At 40.2% G+C, this 15,941-nt stretch overlaps 3 protein-coding genes across 4 annotated transcripts in view; 2 read left to right on the top strand and 1 right to left on the bottom strand.

Annotated features, from left to right (window-relative positions):
- Positions 1-5,309, top strand: part of LOC122399532 (transcription factor SOX-5) — a 66,809-nt gene extending 61,500 nt beyond the window's left edge. The window contains exons 7-9 of the mRNA XM_043400276.1: positions 315-362; positions 520-672; positions 1,011-5,309. Coding sequence (XP_043256211.1) covers positions 315-362; positions 520-672; positions 1,011-1,501 — 692 coding nt within the window. The 3' untranslated portion in view covers positions 1,502-5,309. The remainder of the gene's footprint in view (positions 1-314; positions 363-519; positions 673-1,010) is intronic.
- A 3,368-nt stretch (positions 5,310-8,677) lies between these two features.
- On the bottom strand, positions 8,678-10,697 carry LOC122399421 (DNA-directed RNA polymerase III subunit RPC3). The gene is made up of 8 exons (XM_043400097.1): positions 10,551-10,697; positions 10,351-10,469; positions 10,137-10,267; positions 9,816-10,065; positions 9,544-9,752; positions 9,314-9,467; positions 8,882-9,242; positions 8,678-8,818 (listed from the first exon to the last, which is right to left on the bottom strand). The coding sequence occupies exons 1-8, from the start codon at positions 10,695-10,697 to the stop codon at positions 8,684-8,686; spliced, it is 1,506 nt and encodes a 501-aa protein (XP_043256032.1). The 3' UTR covers positions 8,678-8,683.
- A 697-nt stretch (positions 10,698-11,394) lies between these two features.
- The window catches only part of LOC122399456 (N-alpha-acetyltransferase 15, NatA auxiliary subunit), a 40,514-nt gene continuing 35,967 nt past the window's right edge, over positions 11,395-15,941 (top strand). The window contains exons 1-8 of one of the 2 annotated variants that reach the window (XM_043400154.1): positions 11,395-11,610; positions 11,950-12,297; positions 13,946-14,080; positions 14,261-14,405; positions 14,597-14,854; positions 14,930-15,240; positions 15,318-15,599; positions 15,678-15,891. In XM_043400154.1, the coding sequence (XP_043256089.1) occupies positions 11,554-11,610; positions 11,950-12,297; positions 13,946-14,080; positions 14,261-14,405; positions 14,597-14,854; positions 14,930-15,240; positions 15,318-15,599; positions 15,678-15,891 (1,750 nt within the window). In that variant the 5' untranslated portion in view covers positions 11,395-11,553. The remainder of the gene's footprint in view (positions 11,611-11,949; positions 12,298-13,945; positions 14,081-14,260; positions 14,406-14,596; positions 14,855-14,929; positions 15,241-15,317; positions 15,600-15,677; positions 15,892-15,941) is intronic. The other variant, XM_043400153.1, reaches the window with a different exon arrangement.

The raw sequence follows: 15,941 nt of genomic DNA, 5'->3' as shown, positions 1-15,941 counted from the left end.
TGTCCCCCGGCCGGTGGTTGATCGTTCGAGTCGTCTCGAGTTAACTGTAAACTCGAACCGGACCAGTTCTCTGTACCAGGGGTTCCCAAACTTCCTCCACCGTGCACCAAACTTGCCTCGAGGCTTCCGACGTTCGTGTTCTGTCAATCGGACCTCGAAGCACGTTTCGTGTCCTCCTGTTAGTTTCTCCTATTCTGTACAATATCGTTCTTTGTGCAAGAGATCACGAATGCACGAGGATTTCGTAATTGTTTCGTTTCGTTCGACTCTGTGCGCTCTGGAGATGTCTAAGCGACGGTATTCTGAAATTTCAGTGTGGCGGGAGCAGGGTTACAAGGTACCGGAAGACATAACGGAAAAAGGTAAGCACGTCTTTCGGCTGAATCCAAGTCCGGCTGACGTTACGCTTTTCGTCGAGCGAGCGTCGCTCGATGCTCGCCGGAAATCGGATTCGCTTCTCACGGGGAGCGTCGTCGACGGCTCGGTGTGTCTGACTGTTTCCTTTCTGTCTGTGTTTAGCGAAAATGGTGAGACAGCAGAAAAGGGAGAGCGAGAACAAGCCACATATCAAGCGGCCTATGAACGCGTTCATGGTGTGGGCCAAGGACGAGCGTAGGAAAATATTGAAGGCCTGCCCGGATATGCACAACTCGAACATATCCAAAATCCTCGGTGAGCAAAAATAGTTGGCGGTCATCTTGGTCCATCGAGTATCGCAGTCTCGAAAGTTTTAATCGACTCGAGAAACAGAAAGGAGATTTTAAAACCGAATACTTCGGGTCAAAGTTACAGATAAGCTAATCTGGATTAACGATTCTCTCGATTTTTGTCAAACGAATTAACGATTTATCTCGAACCATTTAAATCAGAAACTAACTGTGAAAAATAGGCGTTACAGGGGGCTATCTTCCGCACGAAACGAGTGTTTATCTTTGGCGATACTCCAGTTCTAATAAATAGAAGCTCTTAGGCTCTGGTCCCAGTTGACGTATCTAACGATTTGTTTCCAGGAGCTCGATGGAAGTCGATGTCAAACTCCGAGAAGCAGCCGTACTACGAGGAACAGTCGCGGCTGTCGAAGCTGCACATGGAGAAGCACCCGGACTACAGGTACCGGCCGCGGCCGAAGCGAACGTGCATCGTGGACGGGAAGAAGATGCGGATCTCCGAGTACAAGTCGCTGATGCGGCAACGGAGGCAGGAAATGAGGCAGCTCTGGTGTCGCGACAGCGGCCCGGAGATGGGTTTCCTGTCGCCGGTGGGTTCCGAGATGGGCGGTCAACACCATCCTGGGTCGGGGGCAGGACCGTCGGGTCGTCCGTCGGTCTCGCCCCCGGCGACGATGTTGAACGGCGGCGGCGCCGGGCCTAGCTCCGATCACTCGTCCTTCTACTATCCCCAGGACAGTCTGTCGCCGTCGGACATGATGAACTTCTCCCCGGAGAACTCGGGTTCGATCGGTGGCTACGACGCCAGTCCGCGGCATCACGACGAGGATTGAACCGTGGCTCCGGGTCAGCCGCCATGGCCGCCCGGAGCATCATCCTCAGCGGCAGCAGCCGCAGCAGCAGCAGCGTCAACGTCGCGACTCGGTCACGAGTTGTTCTGGTAACTGGAGGCGGCGTCCTCGAGGTTCCCGAGCGGTCCAAGATCTCGGGAACGGTTTTGAGGCGAGAACGAGGAAGGGAACGCGGCCCGGGGCCGCGCAAGCCGCGATCGTTTCCACGCGCTGAACGGTGAAAAAAAAACTCGTCGAGGAAGAACGTTCAGTCTCGGAGTTGGACCGAGAGCGTTTACGAAAGCCTCGCTCGAGAGGTTGTGATATAACGATTTATTTCTGTGCCATCGTACGACGCGCGGTTAGAGGCCCCGCCGCGAATTGGAGCGGCGAGTCCTCCTTCCTGGATCCGCCGTCGTGTCGCCCGACGTCCCATCGCCGCGATCCGGTGACCGCGAAGGCGTCCTTCTCGTGTCGCGCCCGAAGCCACGGGGGGACGTGTGTGTTGGTGGCCACCCTCCCCGCGTTATCCGAGGCTGGGTTGCACGGGACACCGGGGAACGTGAGATCACGAACGGGAGGATAACGCGCTCATGCTGTCGCGAGAGAAAAGGAAGACGCGGTGGCAGCGCCGGCAGCAGCAGCAGCAGCAGCAGCGGGGTAAGGGGACGTTCCGAGCGGGCAGGGACACACGGTGTATTCTGTTCTTCTGTGTAATCAAAATTTGCGACCAAGGCGGCGAAATCCGCCGAACGATAAGGTCTGATGTCGCGTGGTTAGGTAACGTGTTCCGAGTACGGGACGCGCGCGAGGGTATTCGCGACGGCGTCGATCGGTTCGATCGGTCTCGCCGGTGTTTGTCCGAACGGAGCTCGAAGCGTACGCGAGTATAGAATTATACATAAATAAATAAATAAATAAATAAATAAAAAAATATATATATACACACATTATATATATACACATACCTGATTTTTCGTAAGACTGCCATGTGTGTCACGTGCGCGCGCGGAAGGATCGATTCGATTGCAGTCTCCCGCCGATGCTCGATCGGACACGTTCGATCGCGAGACGATCGTGACACGTAATGTATGCACGTGCGTGCGAGATACGGTGCGCGGCCAAAAAAGTCTTGTTCCTATTCCTTCTAGTGTGTGTGTCTGCCTGTGTGTGCGTGTGCGTGTGTCCAACGATACCGCCATTCCGGTCGGCCGTGTCGAATAGATGAGAAACAAAGATAAACGTGAAAGGAAGAGAGCGAGAGCGAGAACGAGAGAGAGAGAGAGAGAGTGAGAGAGAGAGAGAGAGAAATAAGCAAAAAGAAAACGCTGATCCGTTCTATCGCATCTCGCGGCATCGCGCGCGTTAGATCGTCCAATCCAGCGTCCCGCACGGCGGACGGTCCTTTTTCCCGTATTACACGCAATCGCTATATCCGGTATTCGCACGAGGACCGGCGGACAGAGAGCGAGAGGAGGCAGGTGGAGTTGCTGTCGCGCGATTCACCTGCACGTCAAGGTAACCACGTTCGTTCGATCTAAAATCACTTAATAGTACTTATAGTATTTTCGACATTAATTTATTCACCCTAATCGTAACGACGGTTACGGTCGGATGGAAGTCAACGGGTCGCTCGAAACCACCGACGGAGATTAACTCCCGCCCGTTCCATCGATTTATAGTCGCTGGAACAAATATCGGAATCGCGCGAAAACTACAGGGCCGCCAGTAATTTCAGGGTCGAAACGGAGAGATGGTTTTTGGCCGCTGGAACGTTTAACAGCTCTGGGCGTCCCAAAACGAGCGTGGCTCTCGAACAACAAACCGTTACCCTGTTCGAAGGAACCCATTTAGCGCGCTTGTATCCAACGAGGCTTCACAGACTTCTCAAAGAGTTCAAAAGATCCCTGTGTTTGGTCCATCGACTATACATGACGCGATTCGCGATGGGGGGCTGGTGGCCTCTGTGGACTTCCGGTTGAGTTCGCTCCGACTATAGCCGGGACAGAGTTGAAATAGTCGAGACTAGTGATGGGACTGAGACGCGTTTGAATACTGTCGAAACATCGACGTTGGAAATCAATTACCCTGTATCGAACCATCGAAAGAAACGATCGCAAACGATTGTTAGACCTGTCGGAACTATGCGAGTATCGGTACGTACCAATTATTGCGAGTCTGATACCTGTTTACGATTCCTATCAGAAATAAAGAGACGGTGATGTGTCCAACGCCAAACCGACCAATTATAAATATGTCTGCACTTGTCACTCCTCTTCTGCTCGTCCACAATACCACACTGATTTCACGCATCACATGAATATCATGCAAACATCACACGCATCATACATACAGAATAAAAATATCACGTATGCTCTAATAAACTTTTACTCTTTCCAGCTGAAATATTTGATACAAAACGATCATCCAGGTGAACGTTCATTCGAAATTATTCTAATAGTGTCCAACTGTGATATTATACCAGGCTACATCGTAAACGAGCACATCTCACCGATATCGATGACTACTTATTTCCGACGCAATGCCTGAAAATTGATGGCGTATCGATATTAATGAGTATGTCGCTGGATTGGTTCCATCACTAGTCGAGACGGCGCGAGTACACTTCATTCAAACGATTCTATCCGTATGTTTACATGTTTTATAGCTTGGCGCGTCAATGCTGTTATAGTTTAATTTCTTAGCGAAATAAATCAGAGATTTACTTTAGTTCTAGCATAAAATTATGAACTTATGGTTAGAAACAACATAAATAAGCCAGCAGACGAAGCGATCTTGTAATTATAAACTCGGATTCTTTTTAAACGGCTAATAATCAAATTATTTATTTAATTTCAATTCTTTTGCTTATTTGTTACACTACGATCGCTTACGCGTCGTTTTAATGGCGATGTAGCAATCCCAAACTACTTCAAATTACTGCGTCCGTGCAGTAACAATTTGCAGACTTCCGATTGGTAGAACGCGCGTGACTAATTAAATTCTACCGATCGAAAGAATCGATTCACGCGTGTCTATAGTGTCGCGGGTAGATTCGTTCGAACAAAGTGTACAAGGGCGGCGGATGAAACACGACAAAGAGAATATTCAAAAGAGAAGCAGAATGCAAAGAGACGAATCGAGGTATAGTAACGAAAAGAGGGGTAGGGAACGGGAAGAGTTGTGTAGGGGCACGCGCGGCGTCAGTTTTTAGTACAATGTTACTGTATAAAATTACGGCGAAGAATTAACGTTATTTATTGAAACGACGTGCGAACGAAACGATGAAATTCTAACGAGACGTTATGTTTGTTTTCGATGTCTGGAACACGCTGTTACGTTTTTTCCACATTTTTTCAAGTTGCGTTCGCGACCAACCCGGAGAGGGGTCGAAGCTAACTTTGTTTACCGTGTTGGCTCGGTGCTGAGGGAAAAGGGAGTCGGACGAGCACCGATCGAAATAGCAATTATAGCCAGTCAGAATATTATTGGCACAGGTAAAAACAACAACAGCAACGCGTGAATTAAGAAGTCAATAAAAGATGATTCGTTTTTTTTTATCGAAAGGTAGATAGCTTTGATCCTTAATTAACGGAGCCATAAAATAAATCGTAATGATTCCTTGCATAATTTCACACCCTGACAATTAGTCATCCTAGTAGCTCTATCAAAGTGTTGTCCGTGCCAATAGCATTTTGACTCGTTGTAGCTAGGCGTATATAATGTCTCGTGGTTCGAGAAACGTATCGAAAAACCGGACGGCAAAGATTGGGAGCTCGATGTGATAATATTTATGTGCCAAATAACGTTTTCGCGGGCCGGGGGGGTCCGAGGACGGTTCGCGTGGCCCATCCGGTTCCGGGTCGCGGCGGAAGTTGGCTCGACGTGAAACACGATAATTTTTGCGTCTCTCCTTTTTCACCGTTTTTTTTTTTTTTTTTTTTTTGTTTGTTATTTATATTGTAATCAGTGCAATTCTATACAAGGTACCTAATATAATTTTATAAAGAGAGCCAGTATCCTCGATGCGTCTGCGCCCGTGTTTCGGGCCGGTCGGTTAAAATACCGCGGCCGGCGGCAGATAGGATAGCTTAATGTTGATATAATAATTTATTTTATGTATATACATGGATTTGTACAATTGTGTCGGCGGTATTCATCGATCAGAACGGCCCGATGCAAGAACATGTCAATACTATTAATGTACAGTGTAACTATATTGTGATGTATCCGCGTAGCTACATATATAATGTAATTACCCCGAGGACACCGTAGGTTTAACGATGTTAAAATGCGATCGCATATTCTTATTTTCATCGTCATTATTACGTCTATTAACTAGCATTAATATTATTAATTATTAATATTACCGTCTTCAATTTTATTTAGTACTATTATTACTATTACTATTATTTCTCTTTTCTTTTATTATCATTATTACGCATAGCAATAGAGGTTGTACGTGCCAGTTCAGACCGCGACGACGATGACACGAAAGCTCGTTGATCGTGTGCGTGTGCTCGAATACTCAAATTTCAACGTCGCGTCGTTCGCGACGACACGCGATCGAACACTATTTCATTCACGTTCACATTGTGTTCGACCGACACTCGAAACGCGTTTCCGACGCGCATTTGGAAAATTGAAACCTTTCGTTGACAAATTCCTGCGTCTCTGCAAAAATGAATTTCTTACGTTTTGTTTTCCACTTTCCTTTTTCGCCAGTTTTACCCCCAAAGATTGGTCTTATTCGTCCCACGAGGGAAATAATGACGATAAATTAATCGCGGTTTGGCCGAGGAAAGAATCGACTCGAAAGAATTCCTCCTTCACCGTACTTTATTAATTGGCCGCTGAATGTTGCTCAAACCTATCCCCATTATACAATTTGACATCGCTCTAAAATACATCGAATATGTTATAATTTGTACAATGACCATTATCTTTTCACGTAAATAAATAACGACGTTTACAACACCATTGCTATAATTCGAGGTATCTGGAACAGTAGAAGTCGATTGTCGATTCTTTCTTCGGCTAGACGTAAATATTTCGAGCGAAAGATACGTATATCGTTTCCTATTGTGCCATATTTTTATAATCTTCGAAAAACAATTTGCTCTTCTCCAGTCCCTTCTATTTTTCTCTTTCTTCTTTCTTTCAAATTCATTAAAACATTACGAATCGCGTACGTAGTTAGGCTCGGCTCGTGTCTCCCTCGTTGAATTTCTCATCCGTTTCAAATTACCCCGCGCAGTGTTTGCTTTAAGAATAATTTCAGTTCTGCATTCCATGGATCGTTGTCCCGTGAATATCGAAACGATGGATCGTCGGTTATTTCGTCTTTTATTTTCTGTTTTTTTTCTTTTTTTTTTTACCTTTACTTTCGTAGAAGCGGAACGTTTCGCGATAATTCTCGACGCACTCGCTGTGTAAGTTGATCGGCCCTTAAAACGCAACCAGCGCGAATGCGAACTGTAAGAATAGTAAATTGTAAAACGAATACATTAACTAATATTATAGTATATTTAACGTAACAAGCAAAAAAAAAAAAAAGGTGAACACTAACATCCAATCTCAATATTCCAAGAATTCACTTCATTTACATGTACGTTGTTGTTAATGGTATGAACATATAATAAAATAACGCTTTACCGAAATTCAATCTTAGTTTTAGGTATACAACGTTATTTCTAGAAGAAACTTGTATGTACGTGCAGTGTACATAGTTATCCAGTACTGTGAAAATGAGAGGAGCGTGCGTGCGTGTGCGAAAGAAAGAGGGAGTATAAAATCAGTCAAATGCATGTTTGAATGCGATTACATTCTCACGATCGTCTTATCACTGCTGGCGACCGACCGTAGTACACGTTATTAATTGGTGTCAATAGCGTACAATCAAAAAATATTGTATATTTAAGATCAGTGACCCTTTACTTGTTAACGCTATCTGCTTTGAATTTCCATGGTCGATAAGTATTCGTAAACGAAGCGGTCCGTTCACGTCCCAGTAGTGTTAAGATAAACGTACAAAACGCATATAATAGGAACAAAGGGAAAATCATACTTGGACGTAAAGCATACAACAGTAGCGACGCACCAAAAAAAAAAAAATAATGTTTACAGTCGTAACATTCTGTAACGGGATTAAGTTTCTAGATAATTGTAATAGCATTTGCAGCGTTCGACTTATTTACCGATCCATAAGGCACCTTGAGCTGGCTGTGATTCATAACTCTAACGATTTTGTTTCTAATCAACTAACATACATTGTTCATATCGCGTAGATCAAAATGTATAATTATACAAAAAGTGTCTGTCAACGATGCAACGTTTAAAGGTGTGTATTCCAAGATCATTTTCCCTAATAGATAGTGACATCAAATGCACTGTATCACATAGAGAGCAGCACTATTATAAACATAGATATATGATTATATTTATTATAATAATTTGAAAGTTAGGTATTCTTTGTTGTTTGTATTTTACAAGCGTAACCATTATTATACATAAATAAATAACTATATAAATGAATGAAACTTCACGTATTAATATGTTCATTCGAATGTCCCGCGAAATAGGTAGCGAGATTGCAGTTCATTAACCCTCCGGCAGGCGCGCTTTTTATCGTGGATCGAGCGCCCTTTTCGTACTCCGTACGCGCAGTGTTTGATATTACTTAACTTTAACTTTTGTGTCAAATAAATAGAAAAATCTTCAAACAAGCAATAGAAAAAGGCCCGAAGCCGATCCGGTCGCGCGAAGAAAAGTTTTTGGCGAAAAACTAAGTCGCGAATGTAAATCGTGTACTCTATACGCGGGGGCGCCCAACGGAGGGTTAAATACAAATTGCGGAACATCTACGGGCGACTTTGAAGTAAAGAAGAAAGAAAATAAAACAGGACTAGGAGGGAAGAGGACATAGGGAAGGAAGAAAACTTAGATGTTTTAATTATCAACTCGTAAAATCGGTATGTTGTATTTAAAATATGGGGGAGATTACGATCTCCGTGGCCCCTACGTTGAAGGTTAAATTTGTGTTCTTGGGGTCATTCTAATAAAAAAATATATATGTCACAGGTGTAGAATGGTCGTGGTTTAGCCTGAAAAGTAGATTTATAAAAAACAATTTTTTTCTTAAAATGGGATCACGGAAATCGTAATCGTGCCAAAATATAACTTTATTCAGTGATAGCGTAAATACATCGTTAATAGAAATAAAGTATCGTCTATTTGTAATTCCGTGACGCTCAGTTTCTTGACTGTATTTTGAACTTTTTCCAACTGTTGTTTCTCGGACGGTGTCATTAATTCCGCGATCTGTAAACAATTTGAATACAGTCATTATATAATTGCAAATAATATAATAATTGATATACGCACCTCTGCCAGTTGTTCCTCGGTAGCGCCATGTTCTTTCAAATTACTCGTGAGAGTCTGCATTCGTAATTGTTTATCTATCATTCGTTTATTACTAGTCACTTCGTGCTCTCGCCTTTGCATAGTATTGTACAGTGCATGGTAACAATGTTCTATCTCCATACGAACAACTATGTTCAAATCAATGTGAAACAAAAAGAATGTTTTCATTGGCGTCGCTGACACTCCACCTTTCTTTATTTCTTGCATCTGTAGGTAATTTTCTTGTAATAAAGTGTACGTTAAATATTTGGCTTCCTTGGCGGGAATCATGGCTAACTGTTGAATTTGTTCTTGTTCGATGTATTTTCGATTCCGCACTAACCTGCGTAGGCGGGAGAAAAATCTTGATGTAATTTACAGCGAGTATGATCACACGTGAAAATTTAGAAGTACCTGAAAATTCTAGCCGCTTTCGAACCAAATCGTACCATTACAATATTGTCTAAAGTTGTCCATGCTAATTGATTGAAAGCTCCCTTCATATTTACACTGTACTGACCTCCGCCCGAATCTCCGACTCGTTTTAAAAATTGACTAGTATCTTCCTCTAGAATAATTCACTTATTAAATGCATCAGCCTTTACAATACCTAATCATATTATAAAACCATTTATGGTCCTTACCGATGAGACGTAAATATTGATCAAGGTATTGCATAAGCACTGGATAATCTATCTTTCTAATAGCATCTTTTATCTCTGTAAGAGGTATCGGATTCGATGTACTTGCCCACGATGCTGTTCGTAAATACATAAGAAACAATAATTGTCTCATCAACTCTGCAGCATTTTCATCAAGTCTATTGCGCATAGCTGATACAATAATTTGATCCCTATAGATTACATTGCAACTTCCTTACTTGTCTTAGATTTATTTAAATTTTTATAAATCTTACCTGAGATCTTGCGAAAAACGATCAAAATTTACTTTCCAGTAAATTTTACTGTCACCAAAATCATTACCACTACTCCCCTGGATCTCCTGCATAATTGCACCCAAATTAAGATCTGGTAAATTAAAGTCAGGTTTATCATTGGTTTTTGGCACTTCAGTTGTCTCTGAATGTAAGCTACGCATGAGAAACTGGTTTTTAACTAGTAACTCAAACTTGCCTTTTAACATTGAAACCGATGACTGTAACTCAGCTGTAAATACAAGCAAATTATTAAATCAGTAAAAATTAATTTTTTACACTGTGGCAATACAAGTTACATACAAGGTGATCGTTCAATTCTTTTATATGTTTTCATGATTAATTCAGAAGCTGTTATATATCCATGTTTTAATACTTCTTCCAGCATCATCTCAGCCTCATCTCCACAAATTGTTTTTACAAAGAACATATACCTATTAAAATTAAAATATCTAATATTTAAAATTATCATTTCTCAAGTATAGTTATTATTTATAATACATAAATAATATAATACTTTGGATAACGAAGGATCATTAGGATCTTTTCATAAGCTAAAGAATATTCTATCCCTCTTTCCGTTTGACGATGCGTAACCAAATCGTATTTTATTAAAACGCATAAAGCTTCTTTTATCTAAAAATAAAATTTGAAGCTATAATTTTGCACAGAATTCTTTTAAACCAATAAACAATAAGTTGCATAATTGGTACATACCTTTGACAATGTAAGATGCGTCGTGTGACGAATTAATCCGTACGGTTTCGGACCATGTTTAAATAAATCGTCACCTACACTTTGAACAATTTGCCCAAAATGTTCTAATAAAATACAAGAACACAATTTTCTACATATCAATGACATGCTTGTACTTTATTCACAAATAATTACAATAATAATAAATACAATATTTTCTTGTAGATTTACTAAGATTATTTTTTCCCATAACCTTTCAAAAGGTTACAACGGCAGAGAGATCACTGAGGATTATATTTATATTGTATAAAAGCTGCAACTTCGTTGCATTTATAAAAATTACATTTACAAAATGCACATTGTTAGTTGTTTACAGTTTTATGTCATATATTTTCACGCATTAAAAGAACTTTAAAAATTTATGACATCCATGCGGTTATAGAAAGTATACAAATTTATTTCTATAGTCAGACCAATCGTAGTAAAAGTACATTGTAAATAACGCTTAATGTTATCAATAACTGGAATCCTATTTGTAACATTGGAAACATATTTGCAAGTTTATGCGAAGCAAGAACCGTGCGCTTCATTGAAACAGTGAAAAAAGTTTTGCGGTAAAAGTGGTAAAGGTTTTGTGAGCGTTTCAATGATTCAAATAATGCATCTTGGCTCGTAACGTTTACATTTTCATGGGGATGCTCCATGAGTATCGTTAGTTATCATTACTTGCAAACACGTACTCCATGCAATTCCGAAAAAGGTAAAACCGTCGAACGTATCGAGTAGAACGTAATATAAACGGTAGCGTGCGCAAAGAATGGATCGTTGTTGCTAACGAATTTCAAAAAATTACGATATATTAAAAAGTGCGGCACCGTGAATGTAGAACTTCCGGCGGAACAGCATTGTCGCAGATAATCACGTGATCGAGGATCGACTTCTTCGTTTGTGGCCACGAGGTTTTTGTGGTGAAAATTAAGTTTATCGTGTGGAAAAGGCCCTATATTTTTGTATTTATACAAAAATGCCCTCCAGCAATCCCTTGCCACCCAAAGAAAATGCCTTGTTTAAGCGAATTCTGGTGAGTAACATGCAATCAAAATACTCTGTTTTGGACCCCACTCTCCGGCTAATAGGAGTATTCATCATGCTCTAATGATGAAGCACTCTTCGAAAAACTGCAAAAATTTCACTGGCAATCGTGAATCGGGAATGTATCGCGGACATTGCGAACGAAACCGCGTTTTCGTCGATGTTTCTCGCAATGTTCGACCATACCAGTTCGACCAAGTACACATTACCTATATCCCGAAATATATAGGTATATCGTAACAAATTTTATGCAGTTATCATTAAATAAAGACAGTGCCTCATTCATGAAAACGTTTCATCCTGTAATACGTATTTATGTTTCTTACAGAGATGTTATGAACACAAACAATATAAAAATGGGATAAAGTTTGCAAAGCAAATTTTATCAAACCCTAAATTTAGCGAACATGGAGAGACCTTGGCAATGAAAGGTCTCACTCTAAACTGCTTAGGTCGCAAGGAAGAAGCCTATGATCATGTCCGGCGTGGTCTCAGGAACGATTTGCAGTCTCATGTTTGTTGGCACGTTTATGGACTTCTACAGCGCTCGGATAAAAAATACGATGAAGCCATTAAGTGTTACAGAAATGCCCTTAAGTGGGACAAGGATAACATACAGATTCTTAGGGATTTATCACTGCTTCAAATTCAAATGAGAGATCTGGAGGGTTATAAGGTAAGTGTTTAATTTATGGAGGTTGCTTTTTATTCATAGCATAATATATCACGTGTATCATTATATTTGTGTGTAATAAGTTCACATTAGCTGAGTGATCTTTATGTAACAATGATCATATATAATTTATCATACGTGCAGTAAAGCGCCGATTATCCAAATGTTGATTTTCCGTACAATCAATCATTGGAATACAAAATGAGACATATGTCCATGATATTAAGAACTCTATACTAATACTGTTGTGTTACACTTTGAAATCTGTGTCTATCATTCATAAACAATATTACTAACCTCTGCGATACGTTGTGCCTATGATCTAGGTGTACCAGTTTAGTGTTTTACAAGTTTTAGATGTAAACACATAGTTCAAATTGCACGTTTGAACTATGGTATGAGTAATGGAAGAAAAAGTGAAGTGCTGTAATTGGAAGAGAAGTTAAATATTATTGAATGTTTAAAAGTGGTGAAAGAGTATCTAGTGTAGTTATCAAATGTGTAAAATGTTGGAAAATCAACAATTACCAGAATTAAAAGTAGTGAATCAAAACTATTAGAATTTCAAGATAAGGTAAGTAATAAGCATGCCCAAAAGAGTGTAAAATTAGCAAAAATTGAGAAACTAGACAGTAGGCAATACAGAAATGGATACTCCAGAAATAAAGTGTTGGTATGCAAAAGTACAATAAATATTTTATTAACCCCCCCAGCCGCGGGCGATTTTTCAATTTTACCGCGGCTCTGACAATGTCTCCGACGTCAGTCGAGATTCGACGATCGTAGCGGAAGTATTAGAAGAATTTAAAATAGATTCAATGTAGAAATAGCTATTCCTGATGCCTAAATATCATAAAAATTATAAGCTACGCGATAATAGCGTGCCTGCGGCTGGAGGGTTAAGATAAGCAACAGGAAATAGATGCCAATAAAATAATACAAAGTATAGATATGTCCAAGAATCAGTTTTTCTTGATGGAGTATCTAAATGAATTTGTTTCTCTATTTGTTTTGTTTTGAGATTTATTAACAGATTTTGTAACTGAATTTACGCTGTGGTCGACGAGGAATAGTGCCGTTTTTAAGAATATTATTTATGTTTTAATTTGTATATATTTCCTGCAGACCTGGGGATGAATGGAAAATATTAGTTTAATGTTTCTCAGGTATAAAGGACTGCAACGTGCAAGGTCCTCACAGATTCCGCGCGGCAGATCGCGAAAGCACCTTAAGATTTAGGAAACCATCTTAAATTCCCATTGATATTAAATTATTTCTTCCTACTAAGACTACTAATTACAGCCTCCGAACGGCACTCGCATTTGCGCTCCTTACATATCGAAAAATATTTTCTTTTTCATTTAAAGGAATTCTTATCCACGAACTTTTGCATACAAACGCTCAAACAAGTTTGAATAATCGACGTTTTATTGTATATTATTCGCTATATTCGTTTGTCTGAAGTTTATATTAACACTGTGATTTTGATGTAATGATGATACTGTTTAATATGAGTACTTTGATCAAATGGTATAATAGGTGTATTTTTACAAACAATAGTATAAATATAGTAGATATAATTACACATTTTGTTGTAAATATTTGATATCTAAGTGCAACCAGTGCATCTAGATTCATTTTTTTTTTTTAGGACACAAGATATCAATTATTTATGTTACGCCCCACACAGCGCGCATCATGGATTGGTTTTGCGATCTCATATCATTTGTTAAAGGATTACGAAATGACCCTAAAAATATTAGACACTTTTCGGGATTCTCCTATGGTATGTACTTAGAAAGTAAATATTTCTTTCCGGTGCAACACTTTTCTCTATTTACAAAAAAAAAAAACATGCAAATAATATAATACCTTGTTTCATCTCTGACGAGGATATTAAGAATATAAATTATAGCCATATATTATTTATGATAGTACATAATAGGGGTATTCATAAAATGTGCAGATTTGTTATGATTACGAACATAGTGAGTTGCTGTTATACCAAAACATGGTTATCCAAGAATCAGGGGATTGTGAACAAGCTCTGAAACATCTTGACAAGTATAGTGATCAAATTTGTGATAAAGTTACTGTAAAAGAAACATACGGTACGTTTTTTTAAATTTATATACAGTAGTGCCCACTTAAATGTCCGCGCCCGGGACCGACCGTGGTCGTTTAAGTGGGCAAAAGTGCGGACATTTAAGTGGGCAAAAGTAACTGATTCGTAAAACATATTGAATGCATGCTAAAAAAGTTAGTACAATGTTTTTACAAATTTAACGGTTTCGTATAACAGGTAAATTAAGACTACAATTAAAACAATATGCAGCAGCGGTACAGGTTTATAAGGATCTTTTAAATATAAATCCTGAAAATACAACTTACTATATTAGGCTAGCAGAGGCTGAAAGACACGAAAAACCCGAAGAAACTTTAGCTATGCTCCAAAGATACGAAGAACTGTTTCCTCGAGCGCTAGCACCGCGTCGTTTACAATTAAATTACGCTTCAGGGCCTGAATTTCAAACATTAGTCGATCGGTACTTACGAAGAGGTAATTCGCCTTATTTCGGGCGTGAAAATACGAGACCCGCCGTTGCTTATTTATATTTTATTTTTTTTACTACAGGTCTTCATAAAGGTGTACCACCTCTGTTTGTAAATCTTCGTTCCCTGTATAGCAATCAGCACAAAAGTTTTATTATTCTGACTTTGGTTCTACAATATAAGAAAGCATTGAAGGAACATGGGCATTTTAGCAACGAAGATAAAGATAATCCGCGAGAGCCTGCTTCCGCATTACTGTGGACTTATTACTATTTAGCACAACATTACGATTATCTTGGACTCACGGAAAAAGCACTGAACGAAATCGATGCTGCCATAGAACATACTCCTACTCTTATAGAACTTTTTGTTACCAAAGGTCGCATTTACAAGGTTAGATCCATGTACACGCAATCTAAAATAATTCCTTGGCCACGAAATATTTTCACGTGTACGTTTTCTCTTATCAGCACGCCGGTAATGTTCAAGAAGCTTACAAGTGGTTGGACGAAGCACAAGACTTAGATACCGCGGATCGATATATCAACTCGAAATGTGCCAAGTATATGTTGCGCGCGAATCTTATCAAGGAAGCGGAAAAGACATGCGAGAAGTTTACGAGAGAGGGTGTCCTAGCTATGGAAAATCTAAACGAAATGCAGTGCATGTGGATTCAAACGGAAGCCGCCAATGCTTACCAACGTCTTGGGAAATACGGAGAAGCGTTGAAGAAATGCCACGAAGTCGATAGGGTGAGTTGCGGACCGTATTATTTCCGAGTAACAACACACACCGTAACATATTTTTAAACGCGGTCCCATCGGTTACAGCATTTTTCCGAAATCATTGAAGATCAATTCGACTTTCATACTTACTGTATGAGAAAGATGACTTTAAGATCATACGTGGGTCTTTTAAGGTTAGAGGATGTGCTTCGAGCTCACCCATTTTATTTCAAAGCAGCGAAATGTGCAATGGAAGTTTACTTACGGCTGCACGACAATCCTTTGCCCGATCCAACGCAGGCGCAAGAAATCGACACTGGTGAGTCTGCATACTATCTCTTATTTTCATCGTTCGATATATCGATCGAT

Source organism: Colletes gigas, unplaced genomic scaffold, assembly GCF_013123115.1.
Source record: "Colletes gigas isolate AHSC1104 unplaced genomic scaffold, ASM1312311v1 Colletes_gigas_Sc00013, whole genome shotgun sequence".
Classification (NCBI taxonomy): domain Eukaryota; kingdom Metazoa; phylum Arthropoda; class Insecta; order Hymenoptera; family Colletidae; genus Colletes; species Colletes gigas.
The sequence above is the reverse complement of the archived record's forward strand: the minus strand, read 5'-3'. Positions and strand labels throughout refer to the sequence as shown.